The sequence below is a fragment of the Sus scrofa genome, chromosome 1, assembly GCF_054392235.1.
Source record: "Sus scrofa isolate SSC_HxYL_T2T_F1_AM1 chromosome 1, Sscrofa_HxYL_maternal_Yorkshire_Landrace_v2.0, whole genome shotgun sequence".
Classification (NCBI taxonomy): Eukaryota; Metazoa; Chordata; class Mammalia; order Artiodactyla; family Suidae; genus Sus; species Sus scrofa.
Window position 1 is genome coordinate 174,467,560 of NC_139383.1, and position 18,931 is coordinate 174,486,490.

The 18,931-nt window shown below is 37.9% G+C and overlaps 1 protein-coding gene across 18 annotated transcripts in view; it reads right to left on the reverse strand.

Moving 5' to 3' along the window:
• Positions 1-18,931, reverse strand: part of DENND4A (DENN domain containing 4A) — a 128,273-nt gene continuing 109,342 nt past the window's right edge. For 9 of the 18 annotated variants that reach the window (XM_084978564.1, XM_084978509.1, XM_084978483.1 and 6 more), the window contains 10 exons: positions 13,495-13,589; positions 11,760-11,935; positions 11,516-11,662; positions 9,913-10,108; positions 9,167-9,421; positions 7,719-7,836; positions 7,568-7,594; positions 6,905-7,067; positions 6,676-6,740; positions 1-621 (listed from right to left, as the gene is read on the reverse strand). In XM_084978564.1, the coding sequence (XP_084834690.1) occupies positions 485-621; positions 6,676-6,740; positions 6,905-7,067; positions 7,568-7,594; positions 7,719-7,836; positions 9,167-9,421; positions 9,913-10,108; positions 11,516-11,662; positions 11,760-11,935; positions 13,495-13,589 (1,379 nt within the window). In that variant the 3' untranslated portion in view covers positions 1-484. The remainder of the gene's footprint in view (positions 622-6,675; positions 6,741-6,904; positions 7,068-7,567; positions 7,595-7,718; positions 7,837-9,166; positions 9,422-9,912; positions 10,109-11,515; positions 11,663-11,759; positions 11,936-13,494; positions 13,590-18,931) is intronic. The other 9 variants (XM_084978581.1, XM_084978547.1, XM_084978537.1 and 6 more) reach the window with 1 other exon arrangement.

Sequence of the window (18,931 nt, forward strand, 5' to 3'; positions counted from 1 at the left end):
TAAGTTTAAGTTCATTGTTTGCTATATTGTTTAAAAATTAAAAAAATATCAACTTACTATAAACAATTTAAAATATGTATACTCTAACTTCATGGTCAGAACATTTGAATAGTCTATGGAAACAGGAGATACTTTGATCTTACATTTGTTTTACGTTCCATATATGATTTTTCAATCTGTTTCTTCCAAGAGAAACCATAAAACAGTTGTCTTTGTTTTATAGGAACTGATTTTGTTCAGGGATTTCTTCATCACAAAAATACTTAATTATCTGTTACTACAGAAGAAAAAAAGAAAGAAATGGGAAACAAAGTGGCTTTCTCCCACTTGTCACTATTTTCTTAAGACATTCTGTACATAAACTGGACTTTCCGAGCCATTTACAAATGCATTTTCAAAAATCGAAGAAAAAAGTTTAGCGTCTAAAAGTGTTATTTTATATACACTGACTATACAACACATAGTGAAAGTATAGACACACATCTTAAAGATAAGGTTCTCCAAAGGTTTTTCGACATTCCATCACCCCTGTACTTGGTGGTCTATCACAGTTGTGGGTACTCTTGACTTGATTGGGTGTGAGACGATCGTATGCCATCTTGTATTCTTTATCAAATGCATCTGCAAAAATTCATAGAGAAATAAAGACATAAAGCAATGTATATTTGATATCTCAGAAATCAAGTTTTTGTAATACTACAGAACCACAAAATAAAAGCCAAGAAGGAACCTCTAGGCCATTTCTGTTAACTGAAGGACCACAGAATTTCACAGCTGGAGTGGGGACCTTAGAGTCCCACAGCACTTTTGAGCTAGATTACACTGAGCAATGAAATGTGAAGTTCTAGGACATCGACTGTTTTCTTCTTTCCCAAATTAGAAAAATTTTATAAAATACATCTAAAATTTACTGTCTTAATCATTTTAAAGTGCACAGTACGATGGTGTTGCATACATTCATACTGTCATGCAATCATCACCACTGTCCATTTCTATACTCTTTTCATCTTATGAAACTGAAACTCTATACCCATTAACTAATAACACTCCTTCTCTCCTCTCCCCACTGCACCTCTTTTCAACTATCATTCTTCTTCTGTGCCTATGATTTTGACTACTTAAGTGGAATAGTACAGTATCTGTCTTTTTGTGACTGGTGTATTTCACTTAATATAATGTTTTCAAGGTTCACCTGTGTTGTGGCATGTGTCAAAATTTCCTTCCTTTTTAAGGCTGAATAATATTCCATTGTATGTATATATCACATTTTGCTTATTCACTCATCTCTCAATAGACACTTGGGTTGCTCTCACATTTCAGCTATTATGAATAATACTGCTATAAACATGCATGTACTAATATCTCTTTGCGACTCTGCTTTCGATTCTTCAGGGTATGTACCCAGAAGTGCAATTGTTGGATAATGTAGAAATTCTCATTTTCAGTTTTTTTTTTTTTTTTTGTCTTTTTGCCATTTCTTGGGCCGCTCCCCAGGCTAGGGGTCTAATCAGAGCTGTAGCCGCTGGCCTACACCACAGCCACAGCAATGTGGGATCTGAGCCACGTCTGTGACCTACACCAGAGCTCACGGCAGCGCCAGATCCTTAACCCACTGAGCGAGGCGAGGGATTGCACCTGGTCAGATTCGTTTCCGCTGTACCACAACGGACACTCCCTGCAATGGCTTTTTTCATTGTTGCTGAATTTTAGGAATTCTTCATATATTCTGGATATTAATCTCTTATCAGATATTTGATTTATAAATATTTTCTCCCATTCCGTGGGATGCCTTTTCACACTGTTGATATCACCTTTGGATGTACAATTTTTTTTTTTTTTTTGGCTGCTCCATGGCATATGGAGCTCCTGGGTCAGGGATCAGATCTGAGCCATAGCCACGAAATAAGCTGCAGCAACGGCTATTTCCAGGATCCACTGTGCCAGGCCAGGGAATGAAGCTGTGTCCCATCACTCCCAAGCTGCTGCCAATCCTGTTGCGCTAGAGTGGGAGCTCCCCCAATTTTTAATTTTCATGATAATCAATTTGTCTACTTTTTTCTTCTATTGCCTGTTCCTTCAATGTCATATCTAAGAAATCACTGACAAATTCAATGTCATGAAGCTTTTGTCTCATGTTTTCTTCTCATAGTTTTAGGGCTTACATTTAGGTATTCAATCAATTTTGAGTTAAATTTTTGTATAAAGGTCCAACTTCATTCTTTTGCAAGTGAATATCTCATTTTCCCAGCACAATTTCTTAAAAAGACAGTCTTTCCCTCACAGAATAGTCTTGGCACCCTTGTCCAAGATAATTTTACCACAAATGTGACCTTTTATGTCTGGGCTGTCTATTCCATTGGTCTCTATGTCTGTCTGTAGGCCAGTACCACGCTGTTTTGCTTATTGTAGTTTTGCTGTAAAATTTGAAACCAGTTAGTGTGAGTCCTCTAAATTTATTCTTTTTTGTGATTGTTCTGGCTACTTGGGGTCCCTTGAGATTCCATAAATTTTAGCATGATCCTTTCTATTTCTGCAAAAAATGTCATTGGGATTTTGATAGCAATTGCACTGAATCTGTAGATTGCTTTGAGTAGTACTGATATTTAAGAATATTGGTCCTGTATGAGCATGGGGTTTATTTCCTTTCATTTATGTGATCTTTAATTTCTTTGAGCAATGTAATTTTTTTTTTTTTTTTGCTTTTTTTTTTTAGGGCTGCACCCATGGCACATGGAGGTTCCCAGGTTAGGGGTTGAATTGGAGCTACAGCTTCTGGCCTACACCACAGCCACAGCAACGTGGGATCCAAGCTGCATCTATGACGTACACCACAGCTCACAGCAACGCTGGATCCTTAACCCCCTGAGCGAGGCCAGGCATCAAACTCTCATCATCATGGATCCTAGGTGGGTTTGTTAACTGCTGAGCCATGAAGGGAACTCCTGTTTATAATTTTTATTGTATAAATCTTTCACTTCCTTGGTAAAACAAATTCCTAAGTATTCTATTCTTTTTGATGCTATTGTAAATGGTATTGCTTTCTTAATTTCATTTTTGGATTATTCATTGCTAGTTACACAAATGTAACTGATTTTTGTTATCTTGATCTTATGGCCTATAACCTTTCTTAATTCATTTATTAACTAATATTTTGGGTTTTTTTGTTTTGTTCTGTTTTGTTTTAATGTGGACTCTCTAAGGTTTTTTGTTATAAGATCATGTTGTCTATAAATATAGGGGCCCAAACAGGCAGTCCGTAACAAGCGGTGTTAGTCCTTCTTTAAACATTAACTTCTTCCTTTCCAATCTGGATGCCTTTTATTTCTTTTTCTTGCCTACTTGCTCTGGCTAGAACCGTACTGTACTGTGCTGGTACAACGCTGAATAGAATTGGTGAAAGCAGGCATCATTTCCTTATTCTAGATCTTAAAGGGAAGACCTTCTGTTTTTCACCATTGAGTATGGTGTTAACTGTGGGTTTTTCAAAAATGCCTTCATAGCGTTCCCTTCCATTCCTGGTTTGTTGAATTTTGTCAAATGCTTTTTCTGTGTCTACTGAGCTATCATGGGGTTCTTTTATTCTATTAATATGGTATATTACATTAATGGAGTTTTTCAAATGTTGATCCAACACTGCATCCCTGGGATAGATGCCGCTTCGTCATGGCACATAATCCTTTCTGTATGTTGCTGGATTTGGTTTATTAGTATTTTGTTGAAGATTTCTACATCTACATTAATAAGGGATACTGCTCCTTAGTTTCCTATGATGTCTTTTTCTGGGCTTGGTCAGGGTGATAATATTGGCCAATACACAGGATGGGTTAGGAAGCACTCCTTCTTCTTCTTCTTTTTTGTTTTTTTTTTTGGTCAGAGTTTGTGAAGGATTAGTGTCTTAGTTCAGGCTGCTATACCAGAACACCGTAGCCTGCGTGGCTTAAATGATGACATTTCCCCCCACACACTCTGGCGGCTGGGAAGTCCAAAATCTAGGTGCTAGCAGATCTGGTGTCTGGTAAGAGAAGTTCCTGGTTTGCAGACAGCTATCTTCTCTTTGTATCCTCAAGCGGCTGAGAGAGAGAGGGACACCTCTCTTTTTCTTATAAGAAATCCCCTCCTAGGGGCTCCAACTTCATGATGTAATTACTTTCCAAAGGCCCTACTTCTAAATACCATCACATTAGGGCTTCAATATACGTATGAATTTGGGGTGAGGGGGCCCAAACAGGCACTCCATAACAAGCAGTGTTAGTTCTTCTTTAAACATTTGGTAGAATTTACCATTTGGCCCTAGGCTTTTCTTTATGGGAAGATTTTTGATTACTAACTCAATCTCCTTACTAGTTATAGGTCTATTAAGATTTTCTGTTTTTTTTTTTTTTTTTTTGTCTTTTGCCTTTATAGGGCCCATGGCATATGGAGGTTCCCAGGCTAGGGGTCTCATCGGAGCTGCAGCTGCCAGCCTACACCAGAACCACAGCAACACAGGATCCGAGCCGAGTCTGCAACCTACACCTCAGCTCATGGCAATGCCGGATCCTTAACCCACTGAGCAAGGCCAGGGATTGAACCTCATGGTTCCTAGTCGGATGTGCTAACCACTGAGCCACGACAGGAATTCCCGATTTTCTGTTCTTGAATCAGTTTTAGAGTTTATGTTTTTCTAGAAATTTGCCTCTCTTTTAAGTTAATCTAATTTGTTGACATACAATCATTTATTGTGTCCCCTCAAAATTCTTTTTATTTCTGTAAGGTCTGTAGGAATATCCCTTTTTTTGGTTCCTGATTTTAGTAATTTGAGTCTTCTCTCTTTATCTCTCAGTCTAGCTTACAGGTCTATGAATTTTGTTGATCTTTTCAAAGAACAAACTCTTTTTCAATGAATTTCTCTATTTTAAAAACATTTCCCCCTTTCTTCTCTGTTTTATTTATTTCTGTGCTAGTACTTACTATTTCCTTCCTCTGCTTGCTTTGGGTTTAGTTTGCTCTTCTTTTTCTAGTTTCTTAAGATAGGAACTGCTTTTCCTGCATCTCAAAGTTTTTTATTTTCATTTATCGCAAAGTAATGTTATGAGTTTTTGACACATTTGCTATTTAGGAGTGTGATATTTACTTTCTATATACTTGCGAATTTCTTATTTTCCTTCTATTATTGATTTCTCATATAATTCTACTATAGTTAAAAGAACATACTTTGTATGATTTCAAACCTTTCAAATTTATTGAGACATGCTGTGTAGCTTTACATTGGTTTATCCTGGGCAATATTCCATATACAGTGAAGAAGAATATGTGTTTTGTTGTTGGATGGAGTGATGCTCTGCAGATGCTTCTAGGTCTAGTTGGTTTACAGTGCTGCTCAAGTCTTTTATTTCCTTGCTGCTATCTAGTTGTTCTATCTATTACTGAAATATCCAACTACTATGGTTGACTGTCTATTTCTCCCTCCAATTCTGTTAGATTTTACTTGGTGGGTTTTTTCGGCTCTGTTGTTAGTTGCATAGATGTTACAATTGTGATACACAATAATTCTTGGATTGATTATTTCATCATTATAAATGTGCTTCTTTGCCTCCAAAGTCTGTTTTGTCTGATATGAAGATAATCTATTCTTCTTTTTAGTACTACTTCCCAAAATATATATTTAGTTAGCTTACATCTTTTCTAAAACAAGCTTAATGTCATTAGTGATATGACATAATAGTTAAAAGCATGGGATTGGAAATTAAGACTACTTGGTTCAAATAATGGCTCTGTTATTACTGTGAAACCCAAGTTTAAGTTACTTAACCTCTTGGAGCCTCAGCTGCCTCAATAATATGGAAATGATAATAGTACCTATCTCATAGGGCTTTTGATAATTGTATGAAATAAAACATAGAAAGTACTTGCTACAATGTAAGGCATCTAATAAGCCCTCAAAAATACTAGCTTTCAGGAGTTCCTGTTGTGGTGTGGTGGGAATGAATCTGACTAGGAACCATGGCTTGCAGGTTCGATCCCTGGCCTTGCTCAGTGGGTTAAAGATCCGGCATTGCCATGAGCTGTGGTGGAGTTCACAGACGTGGCTCAGATCTGGCGTGGCTGTGGCTGTGGCGTAGACCAGTGGCTACAGCTCCTACTGGACCCCTGACACGGGAACCTCCATATGCTGCGGGTACAGCCCTAAAAAAAAAAAAAAGAAAAAGAAAAAAAAATTAGCTTTCAAAAAAAAAAAAAAAAAGAGTTAGCTTTCATTATGTATATTATCACCACCATGACCAAAATATCAAAGTATCTTTTACACTATATCAAAACAAAACAACACTAAACAAGAGTTCCTGTGGTGGCTCAGTGGTAACAAACCCAACTAGTAACCATGAGGATGCAGGTCCAATCCCTGGCCTCGGATCAGTGGGTTAAGGACCCAGCGTTGCCGTGAGCTGTGGTGTGGGTCGCAGACATGGCTTGGATCTGGCATTGCTGTGGCAGCTGCAGCTCCAATTTGACCCCTAGCCTGGGAACTTCCATATGCTATGGGTATGGCCCTGAAAACAAAAAACAAAAAAACCTCACAAAGAAACAATTCTAATATATTAATTTCACATTAAATTAATTAAGACCACTACTATAAAACACTCTGAAAACGATCCCATGATATATAAATATTACATGTTATATATTATGCTGAATTACCTATATCAATGTTTTCTCTTCCCAGTGCCACAAGTGAGAGAAACAGTATTTCTCTATACAGACTCCTAGGAGGAGAAAGGAGTGGAGAAGGTATTACTATCCACATAGTTTACATATATCTACAAAAGTTTTTATGTTAATATAAGCATGCGATATTCTAACAAATTACTAAGCAAACAATGTGGATCTGCTTAGAGAAACTATATATTCATTTAAGAGAATGACTTACCTCTGTCTTTTAAAATGAGGACATTTATTCAGTGTTTCTAAAATCTGACTCATTGGTCCATAGACATCATTCATTTTAATGCTTTTTACCATATTTTTCAATAGTTCCTGGTTAAATGAATTATCACCTTTTTGCAATAAATGGACCATAGGATACTTTTGGGCTGTAAAAGAACAGAAGATCAGATGAAGAAAAATGTTTTGTGTAGAAAGGAGAATCTAATTAAGCAACAACTGACAGCTCTTAAAAAAACTGCAAAGCATAAAAATCAATAGAGGGCAATAGACAAAAGAATTGAAATCTAAGAATGAAGAAAGGAAAAAAAGGAAGAAATGAGACAAATAATGATTAAAAATAAGCTTAAAGGCCTTTTGTGGCCTCAAATGCACAATAACTAAAAATACTGTTTTCTTAAAAACAGCTCCTGGAAGAAATTCTAAATCGGCAGCCTGGGATGGAGACAAATGAAAAAATAAGTAAAAAAAGAAATAAGTACAAGCAATGTGCTAAAATGGAACTCTGCAAAACATAACCCCTCTGGCACGTACAAGGCACAACTCAAAAAAATTAAAAACCAAAAAAAACCCCCCACTCCCCAAAACCCCTCCAATCCCTGACTTCCAAAGAAGATAGCACTGAAAAAACATCAAACTTAACACTCACTCTCAAATAAAAGAGTACGATTTTGACCTGTAAGACAAAAAGTAGTATAGTAAAATACAAGTCAGTTACACATTAGTTTAGGCTACTTAAAGCAAGCAGAGATTACTCTCCTCTCATAAGAAGGAAGTCTGCATTCTATGACAGAACTTACTGTGGGCATTCCAGAGGATGTACAAGGGCTGTCCTGGATCCTGATGTAATTTCATATTGTCCCACAACATTTGTATTAAAACGTATTTACTATCTTCAGACATACAGTGGCGAGGAATCTGTGTTGAAGAATAAATAAACATTCATTAATGATCCTTATATGACAATGTTTTTGTTAATATTTTATAAAGACCCTTATCTTTATGTGTGCAAGAAAGAAAGAGAGAATAGAAAAGGGCTGATTTGTATGCATTTTATAACCTACTGAAGGAAGATAGCCTGAGTTGAGAAGCCAATGATCCCTAAAGTAACAGACTTAAAAAATACTGAGATCATTGAGAAAGGGTATAGGAAGGGCTAATCTTGACTAGTTTATGACTGAAGCTCCAAAGAAAGATGAAGCCAAGAGCCCCATTCTACATCAGCTCAAGACCCCAAGCCCAGATAACTGAATGAGTTAACCTCTTAGTCTTGCACTCATCATGTACTGAAAATCCAAGCACACTCACCATCACAGACATGAAGTACAAGAAGGGAGAAGAGGAGTTCCCGTTGTGGCTCAGTGGTTAACGAATCGGACTAGGAACCATGAGGTTGCGGGTTCGATCCCTGGCCTTGCTCAGTGGGTTAAGGGTCTCACGTTGCCATGAGCTGCAGTATAGGTCGTAGACGTGGCTCGGATCCCATGTTGCAGTGGCTCTGGTGTAAGTGGCTATAGCTCCGATTAGACCCCTAGCCAGGGAACTTCCATATGCCACAGAAGCAGCTCTAGAAATGGCAAAAAGACAAAAAAAAAAAAAAAAAAAAAAAAAGGGGAGAAGACAAGATTCCTAAACTGAGACACTTTGCCATTTAGTGACAGAGATGGCATGTGAAAAAGAAAAAAAATGCCTTTTTTTTTTTTTTTGCTTTTCGGGCTGCACCCATGGCTTATGGAGGTTCTCAGGCTAGGGGGTCAAATTGGGCTGCTGGCCTATGCCCCAGCCACAGCAATGCTGGATCCAAGCCGTATATTGGACCTACACCACAGCTCAGGGCAACACCGGATTCTTAACCCACTGAGCAAGGCCAGGGATGGAACCCAAAAACTCATGAATCCTAGTCGGGTTCGTTAACCACTGAGCCATGAGGGGAACTCCAGGGTTGTTTTTGCAGGAGCTATGACACGAGTGGGCCAACTCACAAACTCTTCTAAGAGTCATTTACAGTTTATTCTTGAGGCTGTAACAAAAATTCAAGCCTGCTTTGTGTGACTTTTACAAGAAGTCTAAAAAATATGACTTAGTGCTGCTAGAATGCAGAAAGAAAAATTATTTGCAGCTAAAACAATTTTACTGATTCAGCTGATTATTAAAACTAGCAGAAAAATAACTTTTTTGTTATCAGGAGTACGGAAACATTACAATGGTGACAGTAGCACTGGCTTTTAGTTAATTTTTATTCTCATACCTTTGAATACTTGTTACAATGCTCCGAAGAAAGGATCAATCCAGGTAAATTACTGGGTAAGTCAAGACGTCTAAAATACCACACCAGGTTCCAAAAAACAATTGGATGATGGTCCACAAAGTCTGCCACTGTTATTGCATGATCACCTTCATTTTCCAATAAGCTTTCAAGTTCCTTCCATACCACTAAAGGACTAAGATATGGAACAGTGATAGGATCGGGACTCGGGAGGTGCCATTCTAATCCTAAAGCATCCTGTTGAATAAATACAAAACCATAAATGACAATTACAAGATTTTATGATACTAAATCACTAAAAAAATTTCCTGTCAGTGATTTCCATGTGAGTAGAAAAGTAAGTGTATCATGCAACAAGAGACTCTTCTGAGCAATAATAAAATTGAAGCTTTAATAGATGCAGACTATTGCCTTTGGAATGGATAAGCAATGAGATCCTGCTGTGTAGCACTGGGAACTACGTCTGGTCACTTATGCTAGAGCATGATAATGTTAGAAAAAAGAATCTATACATGTATGTGGAACTGGGTCACCATGCTGTACAGTAGAAAATTGACAGAACACTGTAAACCAGCTATAATGAAAGAAGTAAAAATCATTATATAAAAAATAAGTAAATATAAATGTCATAGAAAATAAAATCGAAGCTAATAAGGCAGTTTAGCACATGGGGAACATAATTATACCTAAATTATAAAAAAAAAAACCCAAAAAACCAAAATACATACTGTAGCTCCTTGTAAAGTAGCTGGCAGGCTGCCTGTAGGAATAAGCTTCTGCCCTCCAGTGTCTTCCTTATCCAAGGGGCCATAAGTACCGACACTCCTGGCCATTGGAAATATTGGACATTTTGACATAGATGTTTTTGATTTATCAGTAGGAATCTGAATACTTCGGGCACATGTATTTTCCAGTTTAGATTTGCTTGGGCATTGAAAAAAGAAAAAGAAACCCATATCATTGTCTAGATTTACTTTATTTCCCCTAGAATGACCATGTTCTCTTTAGAATCAGAACTGGACACAGCAAAGTAAAATAATGGAAAAATATTATTTAGGTTTTGGCTGGGAAACAGGATAGATCCAGTTTAAAGTAGCCTTGTCATGTTAAATTTCCTTTTTATCCAGGGACCTTTAAAACTCTAAGAGTCATTCACTTATTCAAAGCATTTAATGGACAGCTTGCTTTTAAAAAGATTTTTATGGCTACACCTACAGCATATGGAAGTTCCTGGGCCAGCAGTCAAATCAAAGCCATAGCTGCAGCCTAGACCACAGCCATGGCAACACCAGATCCAAGCCCTGCCTGTGACCTACACGGCAGCTTGTGCCATTGCTGGATCCTTAACCCACTGAGTGAGGCCGGGGAGCAAACCTGCATCCTTACAGAGACAATGTTGGTTCCTTAACCTGCTGAGCCCCAACAGGAACTCCAAGTAGACTACTTTTAAATTAAACTTTTTAAATTGTATCCAGTAGGGCAGAGGATACAAAACAGAAAAAATAGGCACCTGTTCCTTGAGGAATCAGAGCTAGTAGGAGAAAAGGGCTACAAGAGACCTATGATGAAAGAAGGTGCACACACAGATTTGCAGTTTTGCAGTCTAAGCATTCAGCATCAAACAGGTCACGTTAGCCTGCTAGAAGTATGCAGGCATTTTCTTTTCTCATGCAGTTACCAATATAACTTCACCTGCCCAAATTATATACGGTGTATTTGGCATGTCTCCAAAATGGAATCAATTTTTGAACTTGTTTTAAGCATAGATTCACTTATAATAGGCTTAGTGTTAAAGTCTTATTAGTTTAATTTTACAGTTCCTCAACTAGCTCCAAATGTTTCCTTAGATGATTAAATATTCCTAAGTAGAAAATGAAGTAGGGAGTTCCCAATGTGGCACAGTGGAAATGAATCCAGCTAGTATCCATGAGGATGCAGGTTTGATCCCTGGCCTTGCCCAGTGGGTCAGGGATCTAGAATTGCGGTGAGCTGTGGTGTAGTTCATAGATGCAGCTCGGATCCTGCATTGCTGTGGCTGTGGCAGAGTCTAACAACTATAGCTCTGATTAGACCCCTAGCCCGAGAACTTCCATATACTGCGAGTATGGCCCCAAAAAGCAAAAAAAAGAAAGAAAGAAAACTATTAACTCTTTAAATATTTAGATTATTAGAGATTTTTAATATTCTTTTAATTAGGAACAAGAATTTAAGATTATGAATCTACTACACATACAAATTTAAGCCTTAAAATGGTCAGCTAATTTTTCTGTCACTACTGGAAACACGTGTAATAAATATCATTGAAATACAGTTCCACATATTTATAATTACCTATTTAGATCAAAATTCCCTTGAACAGAGATCACAGATGTGTCAAGACCAGAGGCTGATGTTGAGATACAAGACTGTCTTGTCTGACTTGAAAAGGAAGATGGAAAATGCATATTTTCTGTAGATGGGCTTGACTTCAAAAAGTATCTGTAATGTGAATCCAGGGAGATTTTTTTCTGAGAAAACACATTCTAGGAAACATGATCCTTAATCATGAAGGAAAAAAAAAAGCATAAATCATTACCTTCCAGGTCGTCTTAAATCTCTTATTTCTATATTCAAAAAGGGCAAGAAAAGATTGCCACAAAATGGGCATGTAGTATTGAGATTTGAATCATCTGCTGTCCAGCCAGCCATGATTTCCTCATCATGGACAAGACAATCACAGGTTCTACACCGAGAGCAGCTGGAGATGAGAACCTATGGGAGAAAATAGCACTTTATAAGGTAAGCCAGTTAGTACACATTGTGAACTAAAAGGCTTTTTTTTTTTTTTTTTGATCTTTTTGTCTTTTTTTTAGGGCCACACTCACAGCATATGGAGGTTCCCAGGCTAGGGGTCTAATCGGAGCTGTAGCCACCAGTCTATGCTAGAGCCACGGCAATGTGGTGGGCTCTGAGCCATGTCTGTGACCTACACCACAGCTCACAGCAATGCCAGATCCTTAATCCACTGAGCGAGGCCAGGGATCGAACCCGCAACCTCATGGTTCCTAGTCGGATTCATTAACCACTGAGCCACCACGGGAACTCCTAAGAGCCATTTTAATTCATAAATCTATTGTAAAATTAAAACGCAGGCTTTAGAAGTTGTAAACAAAAAATGGACTATATTCAGTACATGATGTAATATACTCATTTTTGATTATTTCAGCCAAGTCTATTGTAACATTTTTGCCAGAAAGGTCAACTGGCATTTAGGTGAACATTTTTTTTAACCATTATAATTACCATAAAATCTGCCATGATTTTATGGAAAAATAAACCAGAGCATTCATTTATTAATACACAAATTACAAAAGGTGTTGGCAATTGCATGTTACAGATCCGTGCTACTCAAGGTGTGGTCACCAGACAGGAGCTGGTCCACAGACTCTTCCTGGGTTGTGATGAGCAAAGTAAAGCAACTTCGAAGAGGATTTAGAGAGAGACCTTTAAAGTAATTTGTTCTTGCTGTGACAGCTAAGTTGGTGATCAATACATTTTACAAGAGTACCAGCCATGACACGTTGGAAATTAAAAACAATAACAACAATAAAACCCTGGTCTGTCACTACAGACAGTTAAGAAGCATTGCTGGGCATAAATGTAAAGGCTGTCATTACATTAATACAGAAATTTCTGAGACCCTCAGAAACTTTGTAAACGGCAAAAACAGAGCTCATCATTTCTTTTTCAGCTGCATGCAAATTTATTTTCCAAATTCATGCAAATTCGTGTGATATAGCAATATTCACAGATGTATTTGGAAGCAATTTTTACACCAAAATTAGGGAAAATTTTAAAGAGTAAAAGTATAACGTTTTCATTGTAAGAAACTGGGACGCGGCAGCACACCCAGCCCATATATATCAAACTGATATAAGGAATGAAAAACAAGCTTGAAAAACATTAAACAAATGTCAAAACTGCTCCCTGTATCCTCATCCAAAAAGCGTGCCTGCATAGCAAAATTGTTTATAGGGGTTAAGAGGACATATATAAAACACGGGGCAAATATGAATGCCAACAGTGAAAAAAATGTTTTTGTATGTTGACAAATAGCAAAAGGAGCATAAGACTTTCCTAAACAGAAAAAGTAGTATGACTTCAATAATCTGAAATACTGTTTAGTTTAAGTTTATTCAGGTGCAATATACATTCTGAACTTTTCATATGTCGTATATTTAACTTTTTATCTCTCTACTAGAGACCATCGATACTTAAGAAATGTAAATTTTAAGTGGTACATGAAGATGCTCTTTTGATTAAAACTGTACCTCCATTGCATAGTTCTGGAAGATATTTGCATTACTTGTGTTGCAGGAAGATGCCACTTCTGATTTCCCAGGTATGGCAAACTTGGACAAGGATCCTGTTCATTAATATAAAACAGAGAAAAACTTAAAATTAATGAAAAAGGATATGAGAGTTTTTCATCTTCATACATTCTCTGATTAAAAAACAAAGGTAGAGAATTCTTGCTGTTGACACGGTGGGTAAAGAATCTGACTGCAGTGGCTCTGGTCAGTGCAGAGGCCCGGGTTCGATCCCTAGTCTGGAACAGTATGTTAAAGGATCTTGCCACAGCTGCGGCTCAGATTCAATCCCTGGCCTGGAAACTTCCATATGCTGCAGGTGCGGCCACTAAAAAATAGTAACAAAAATTTTTAAAAAGGTAATTTAAGAAAAAACAAATAATGAAAAATGCTTACAATGCACGCATTTATTTTGAGTATACCCTTTACTTCAAGAAATGTGCTTTAATTTATTACTCACTGATTAATCACTTCATGTGTACAGGCTAGAAGGCATTCCAGTTGTTTGTAATGACCATTTTGCCATTTCTATTTCGACATGTTTAAGGCACCAGAAGTATTTAGTTCTAAAGTCTACAAAGTATAAAATAGTTGATCTTATTTCAGATCATGAAAAGAATTATTAACAATTCTCTGCCTTATAAGGATCTTTTAAAATCTGGAACAGAGAGTTTCCTGGTGGCTCTGAGGGTTAAGAACATGATATTACTGCAGTGGCAGAAGAATTTCTACCTGCCATAGGCAGAGGCAAAAAATTTAAAAAAAAAAATTAAAAAAACTCCGGGACAGTAATCTTGTTCTTAAACACCAGGGAAGAGTGCCATGTATATTCTTAAGAGGAATGGGCTATTAGTAGGTAATAAAATGACAACAACGAAAAGTAAGGGCAGTTCTGTGGTCAAATCAATTGCTGACACTAGCTACAGCTGGTTAGGAAAACTGGAGGTAATTCTACCTTTCCTACACTCTCCCCCCGACCCCAGTAGTTACTGCATTTTATGAACACCTTCATAAATATAAAGGTTAAAAAAGGTAATGGTATAAACTATGAGTTCCAAGAAAGAGAGGGGATAAGAGAACACGTTAAACACCGCCATGGGGATGCAATCAGTATAATCCAGATGAATGACCTGATTGCTTCAGTAAATAAATGACAAGGGGAAAAAAGAGGATAGCTCTAGAGCTTCTGCTGGCGCTAGGCCCTCCCGCAGAGAGATGGAGAGAGAGAGAGAGAGAGCAGAAACCTCACATCACCCTTCTTTTTATTTTATTTTTTACACCATCCTTTAAGATGCTTAGAACTGGTGGCCCCCAATCATCTTCTGTAATTCCTCTATGCTGAAGTTAGTTCCAAATTGCTATCTAGGAGTTCCTGCTATGGCACAATGGGATCAGTAGCATCTTAGGAGCTCTGGGACGCAGGTTTGATCCCTGACCCAACACAGTGGGTTAAAGATCCAGAATTGCCATAGCTGAAGCTTAGGGCACTATTGAGGCTTGTATCTTATCCCTGGCCCGGGAACTCTGTATGCCGTGGGGCAGCAAAAAACCCCAAACAAATAAACCAAATTTGCTATCTGTTAGCCTTGACTAACTCAATCATTTACTGCCTTTTGCATCTAATCAATGTACAATACAGAATAAATATTATTTTTAGCAAATATGAATCAGGTTGTGAGGTAAGTCTTATTAGGCTCAATAAACAGTTCTTGAATGTTAAAAAAATTAAGGGAGGGCGGGAAGCTAATCACCTGATTTCTTCCTGAATATGAGACGAGGGGGAAAAGAAGAGGAACAAAGATGAGACGAAGTTAATAGACACAGCAAACAAATGCAACAAGTACACCTTGTCTGGGTCCCAATTTGAACAAACCACCTATAAAAAGTTTTATGAGATAGCTGCGAACATTTAAACTAAGTAAATATTTTATATAAGCTATTATATGATATATACTGTCACATTTAAAAAATGATTATGGCAGTTCCCATCGTGGCTCGGCAGTTAACGAATCCGACTGGCATCCACGAGGATGCAGGTTCGATCCCTGGCCTTGAGCAGTGGGTTAGGGATCTGGCATTGCCATGAGCTGTGGTGTAGGTCACAGAAGTGGTTCAGATTCTGTGTTGCTGTGGCTATGGTATAGGTCAGCAGCTGTAGCTCTGATGAGACCCCTAGCCTGGGGTCCATATGCTACAGGTGTGGCCCTAAAAAGCAAAAAGTAAATAAACAAAAAATGATAATGATATTACAATTTTGTTTTTAGAAAATGAATGCTTCACAAAAGACACATACTGTATTGAGTCCATAAAATAGTCAAAAATGGCCAGGCTGACACAGCATTAAAAGATAATGTCCATCTGTGAAAGGAGTGGTGACTAGATGTCAGCATGAAAGAGTATTCTGGGTGCTGTTAATGTTCTGTTTCTTGATCTGATACTGGTTTTTGTTGGCCTCGGTTTGTGAAATATACAGTATTTATATACATGACAATATACACATTATACGTATAAAATAAATAATATACTAAGTAACATTAATAAAAAGTTTAAAATATAACATTAAAATATGTATGTTTTAGAAATACATTTTAAAATATTTATGAATGAAATTATATATTGTCTGGGATTTAATTTTATTTTGAATTTTTAGGGCCACACACATGGCATATGGAGGTTCCCAGGCTAGGGGTCAAATCAGAGCTGTAGCTGCTGGCCTATGCCACGGCCCCAGCAACGCAGGATCCAAGCCATGTCTGTGACCTACACCACAGCTCACGGCAATGCCAGATCCTTAACCCACTGAGCGGGGCCAGGAATGGAACCTGCATCCTCATGGATACTAGTTGGGTTCATGACTGCTGAGCCACAACAGGAACTCCTGGGATTTACTTTAAAATAATCCAGTGGGGAAGGAAAGAATGTTGGCAGCAGAAGAGAGAGAGGGGAAAAGATAAAACAAGATTGGCCTTTGTTGATAATTGAAGTTGCATGAAGGTACATGGGGACACATTGTGCTATTCCTTATACATATATTTTTGTCTTTTTGCTATTTCTTGGGCCGCTCCCTCGGCATATGGAGGTTCCCAGGCTAGGGGTCAGATCGGAGCTGTAGCCACTGGCCTACGCCAGAGCCACAGCAACTTGGGATCCGAGCTGTGTCTGCGACCTACACCACAGCTCACGGCAACGCTGGATCGTCAACCCACTGAGCAAGGAAAGGGACAGAACCCACAACCTCATGGTTCCTGGTCGGATTTGTTAACTACTGCGCCACGACAGGAACTCCTATTCCTTATATTTTTGTGACTGCTTGAATATTTCCATAATAACAGCCTCTTAAGCAAAGATGCAAATTTTAAAAATGTTATAATGCATTCATTCCTCATATCACATACCAGGATAAATTTCTTAATGATTAAATATCTAAATCAGGATCAAATATATTTTTGTATGATCACGAGATAAGAATGATTTTTATATTTAAAGCAGTTAAAAAAGTCAAGGAGTTCCCTTCATGGCGCAGTAGTTTACGAATCCGATTAGGAACCATGAGGTTGCGGGTTCAATCCCTAGCTTTGCTCAGTGGTTTAAGGATCCGGCGTTGCCGTGAGCTACGGTGTAGGTCACAGGCGCGCCTCGGATCTGGCATTACTGTGGCTGTGGTGTAGGTCAGTGGCTACAGCTCCTATTAGACCCCTAGCCTGGGAACCTCCATATGCTGCAGGAAGTGGCCCTAGAAAAGGAAAAAAGACAAAATAGTAACAATAATAGTAGTAATAATAATAATGATAAAGAAAAAGGTAAAAAAAGTGACAGATGTATATGGCCCACAAAACCTAAAATATTTACAATATAGCCCTTTATAGAAAAAGTCTACTGACTCCAGAAAATGTTGAAAAGGAAATCAGAGCAGTACCAGAAGAAAACAATGATGAACCTAAGGAAGGAGAAATCTTTCCTAATGACACAAAATCCAGAAGCAAGATAAATTTGATGATATAAAATTAAAATTTTTATGTTGGGGAAAAAATGAACTTGACATATTTGCAAAAAGTATCTGCCACTTATATAAGAGACAACAGGTTAATTCCCTAATACAAAAAAGAGCTATTAAAAATTTAGGAGTTCCCAGAGTTCCTGTGGTGGCACAGAGCAAACGAATCTGACTAGGAACCATGGGGTTCTGGGTTTGATCCCTGGTCTCGCTCAGTGGGTTAAGGATCCGGTGTTGCCATAAGCTGTGGTGTAGGTCAAAGACACGGGTAGGATCTGGTGTTACTGTGGCTCTGGCCTAGGCTGGCAGCTGTAGCTCTGATTAGACCCCTAGCTTGGGAACCTCCATATGCTGCAGGTGCGGCCCTAAAAAGGCAAAAGACAAAAACAACAACAACAACAACAACAACAAAAAACCTTAGGACTTCCCATTGTGGCTCAGCAGTAACAAAACTACTAGTATCCATGAGGACATGGGTTCTATCCCTAGCCCCACTTAGTGGAGTAAGTATCTAGTGTTGCCGTGAGCTGTGGTATAGCTCGCAGACGTGGCTTGAATTCCATGTTGCTGTGGCTGTGGCGCAGGCAGCAGCTGTGGGTCGGCTTCGACCCCTAAGCTTGGGAACTTCCATATGCCATGGGTACAGCCCAAAAAAGTGAAGAAGGAAAAAAAAAAAAAAAAAAGAGCTATTAAAATTTTTAAAAAAGGGACCAACAAGTGAAAGTGAAATGTAGGCAAAGAAAAAGAAATACAAATAGTCCTTAAATATATAAACATAGTTTATAAGATAAATACAAATGAAAACTAAAATAAAATGAAATACATTCTTCACCTATCAGATGGCAGAAATCCCAACTTTACTAATATATTTTCTTCACAAGGCTGTGGGGAAATAGATACTCTTATATATTACCTGCAGGAATACAAACAGTATACCCCTGAGGAAGGAACTTGGCAATATCGCTTCAAGGAAGAAGTTGGAAGTATATGCCAAAGATACCCTGGCAAAAATATAATATGATGTACATGCATTATAGCATTATTTATAACAGTTAAAGATTGGGAACTTAAAGTCCATCAACAGGAAAATAGTCAACATAAACTGTGATACATCCACACATGAGGAATTATGCAACTGTAAAAATGAATGAGCTTATGTGATGGTGTAGAATGTTCTTCGGGATATAGTGCTAAGTGAAAAAAAAGCAAGAAGCAAGTTAAGGACAGTAGGTTACCTTTTGAGTAGGAAGACTAGGAAGTATTAACACATACCACACACACAATAGACAACATATATATGCATGCATTTTTAAAAAAGCTACAATGAAGGATAAATCAAAATGAATACAGTAACTGGTACAAAAATGGACATATGATTCAATGGAACAGAATAGAGAGCCCAGA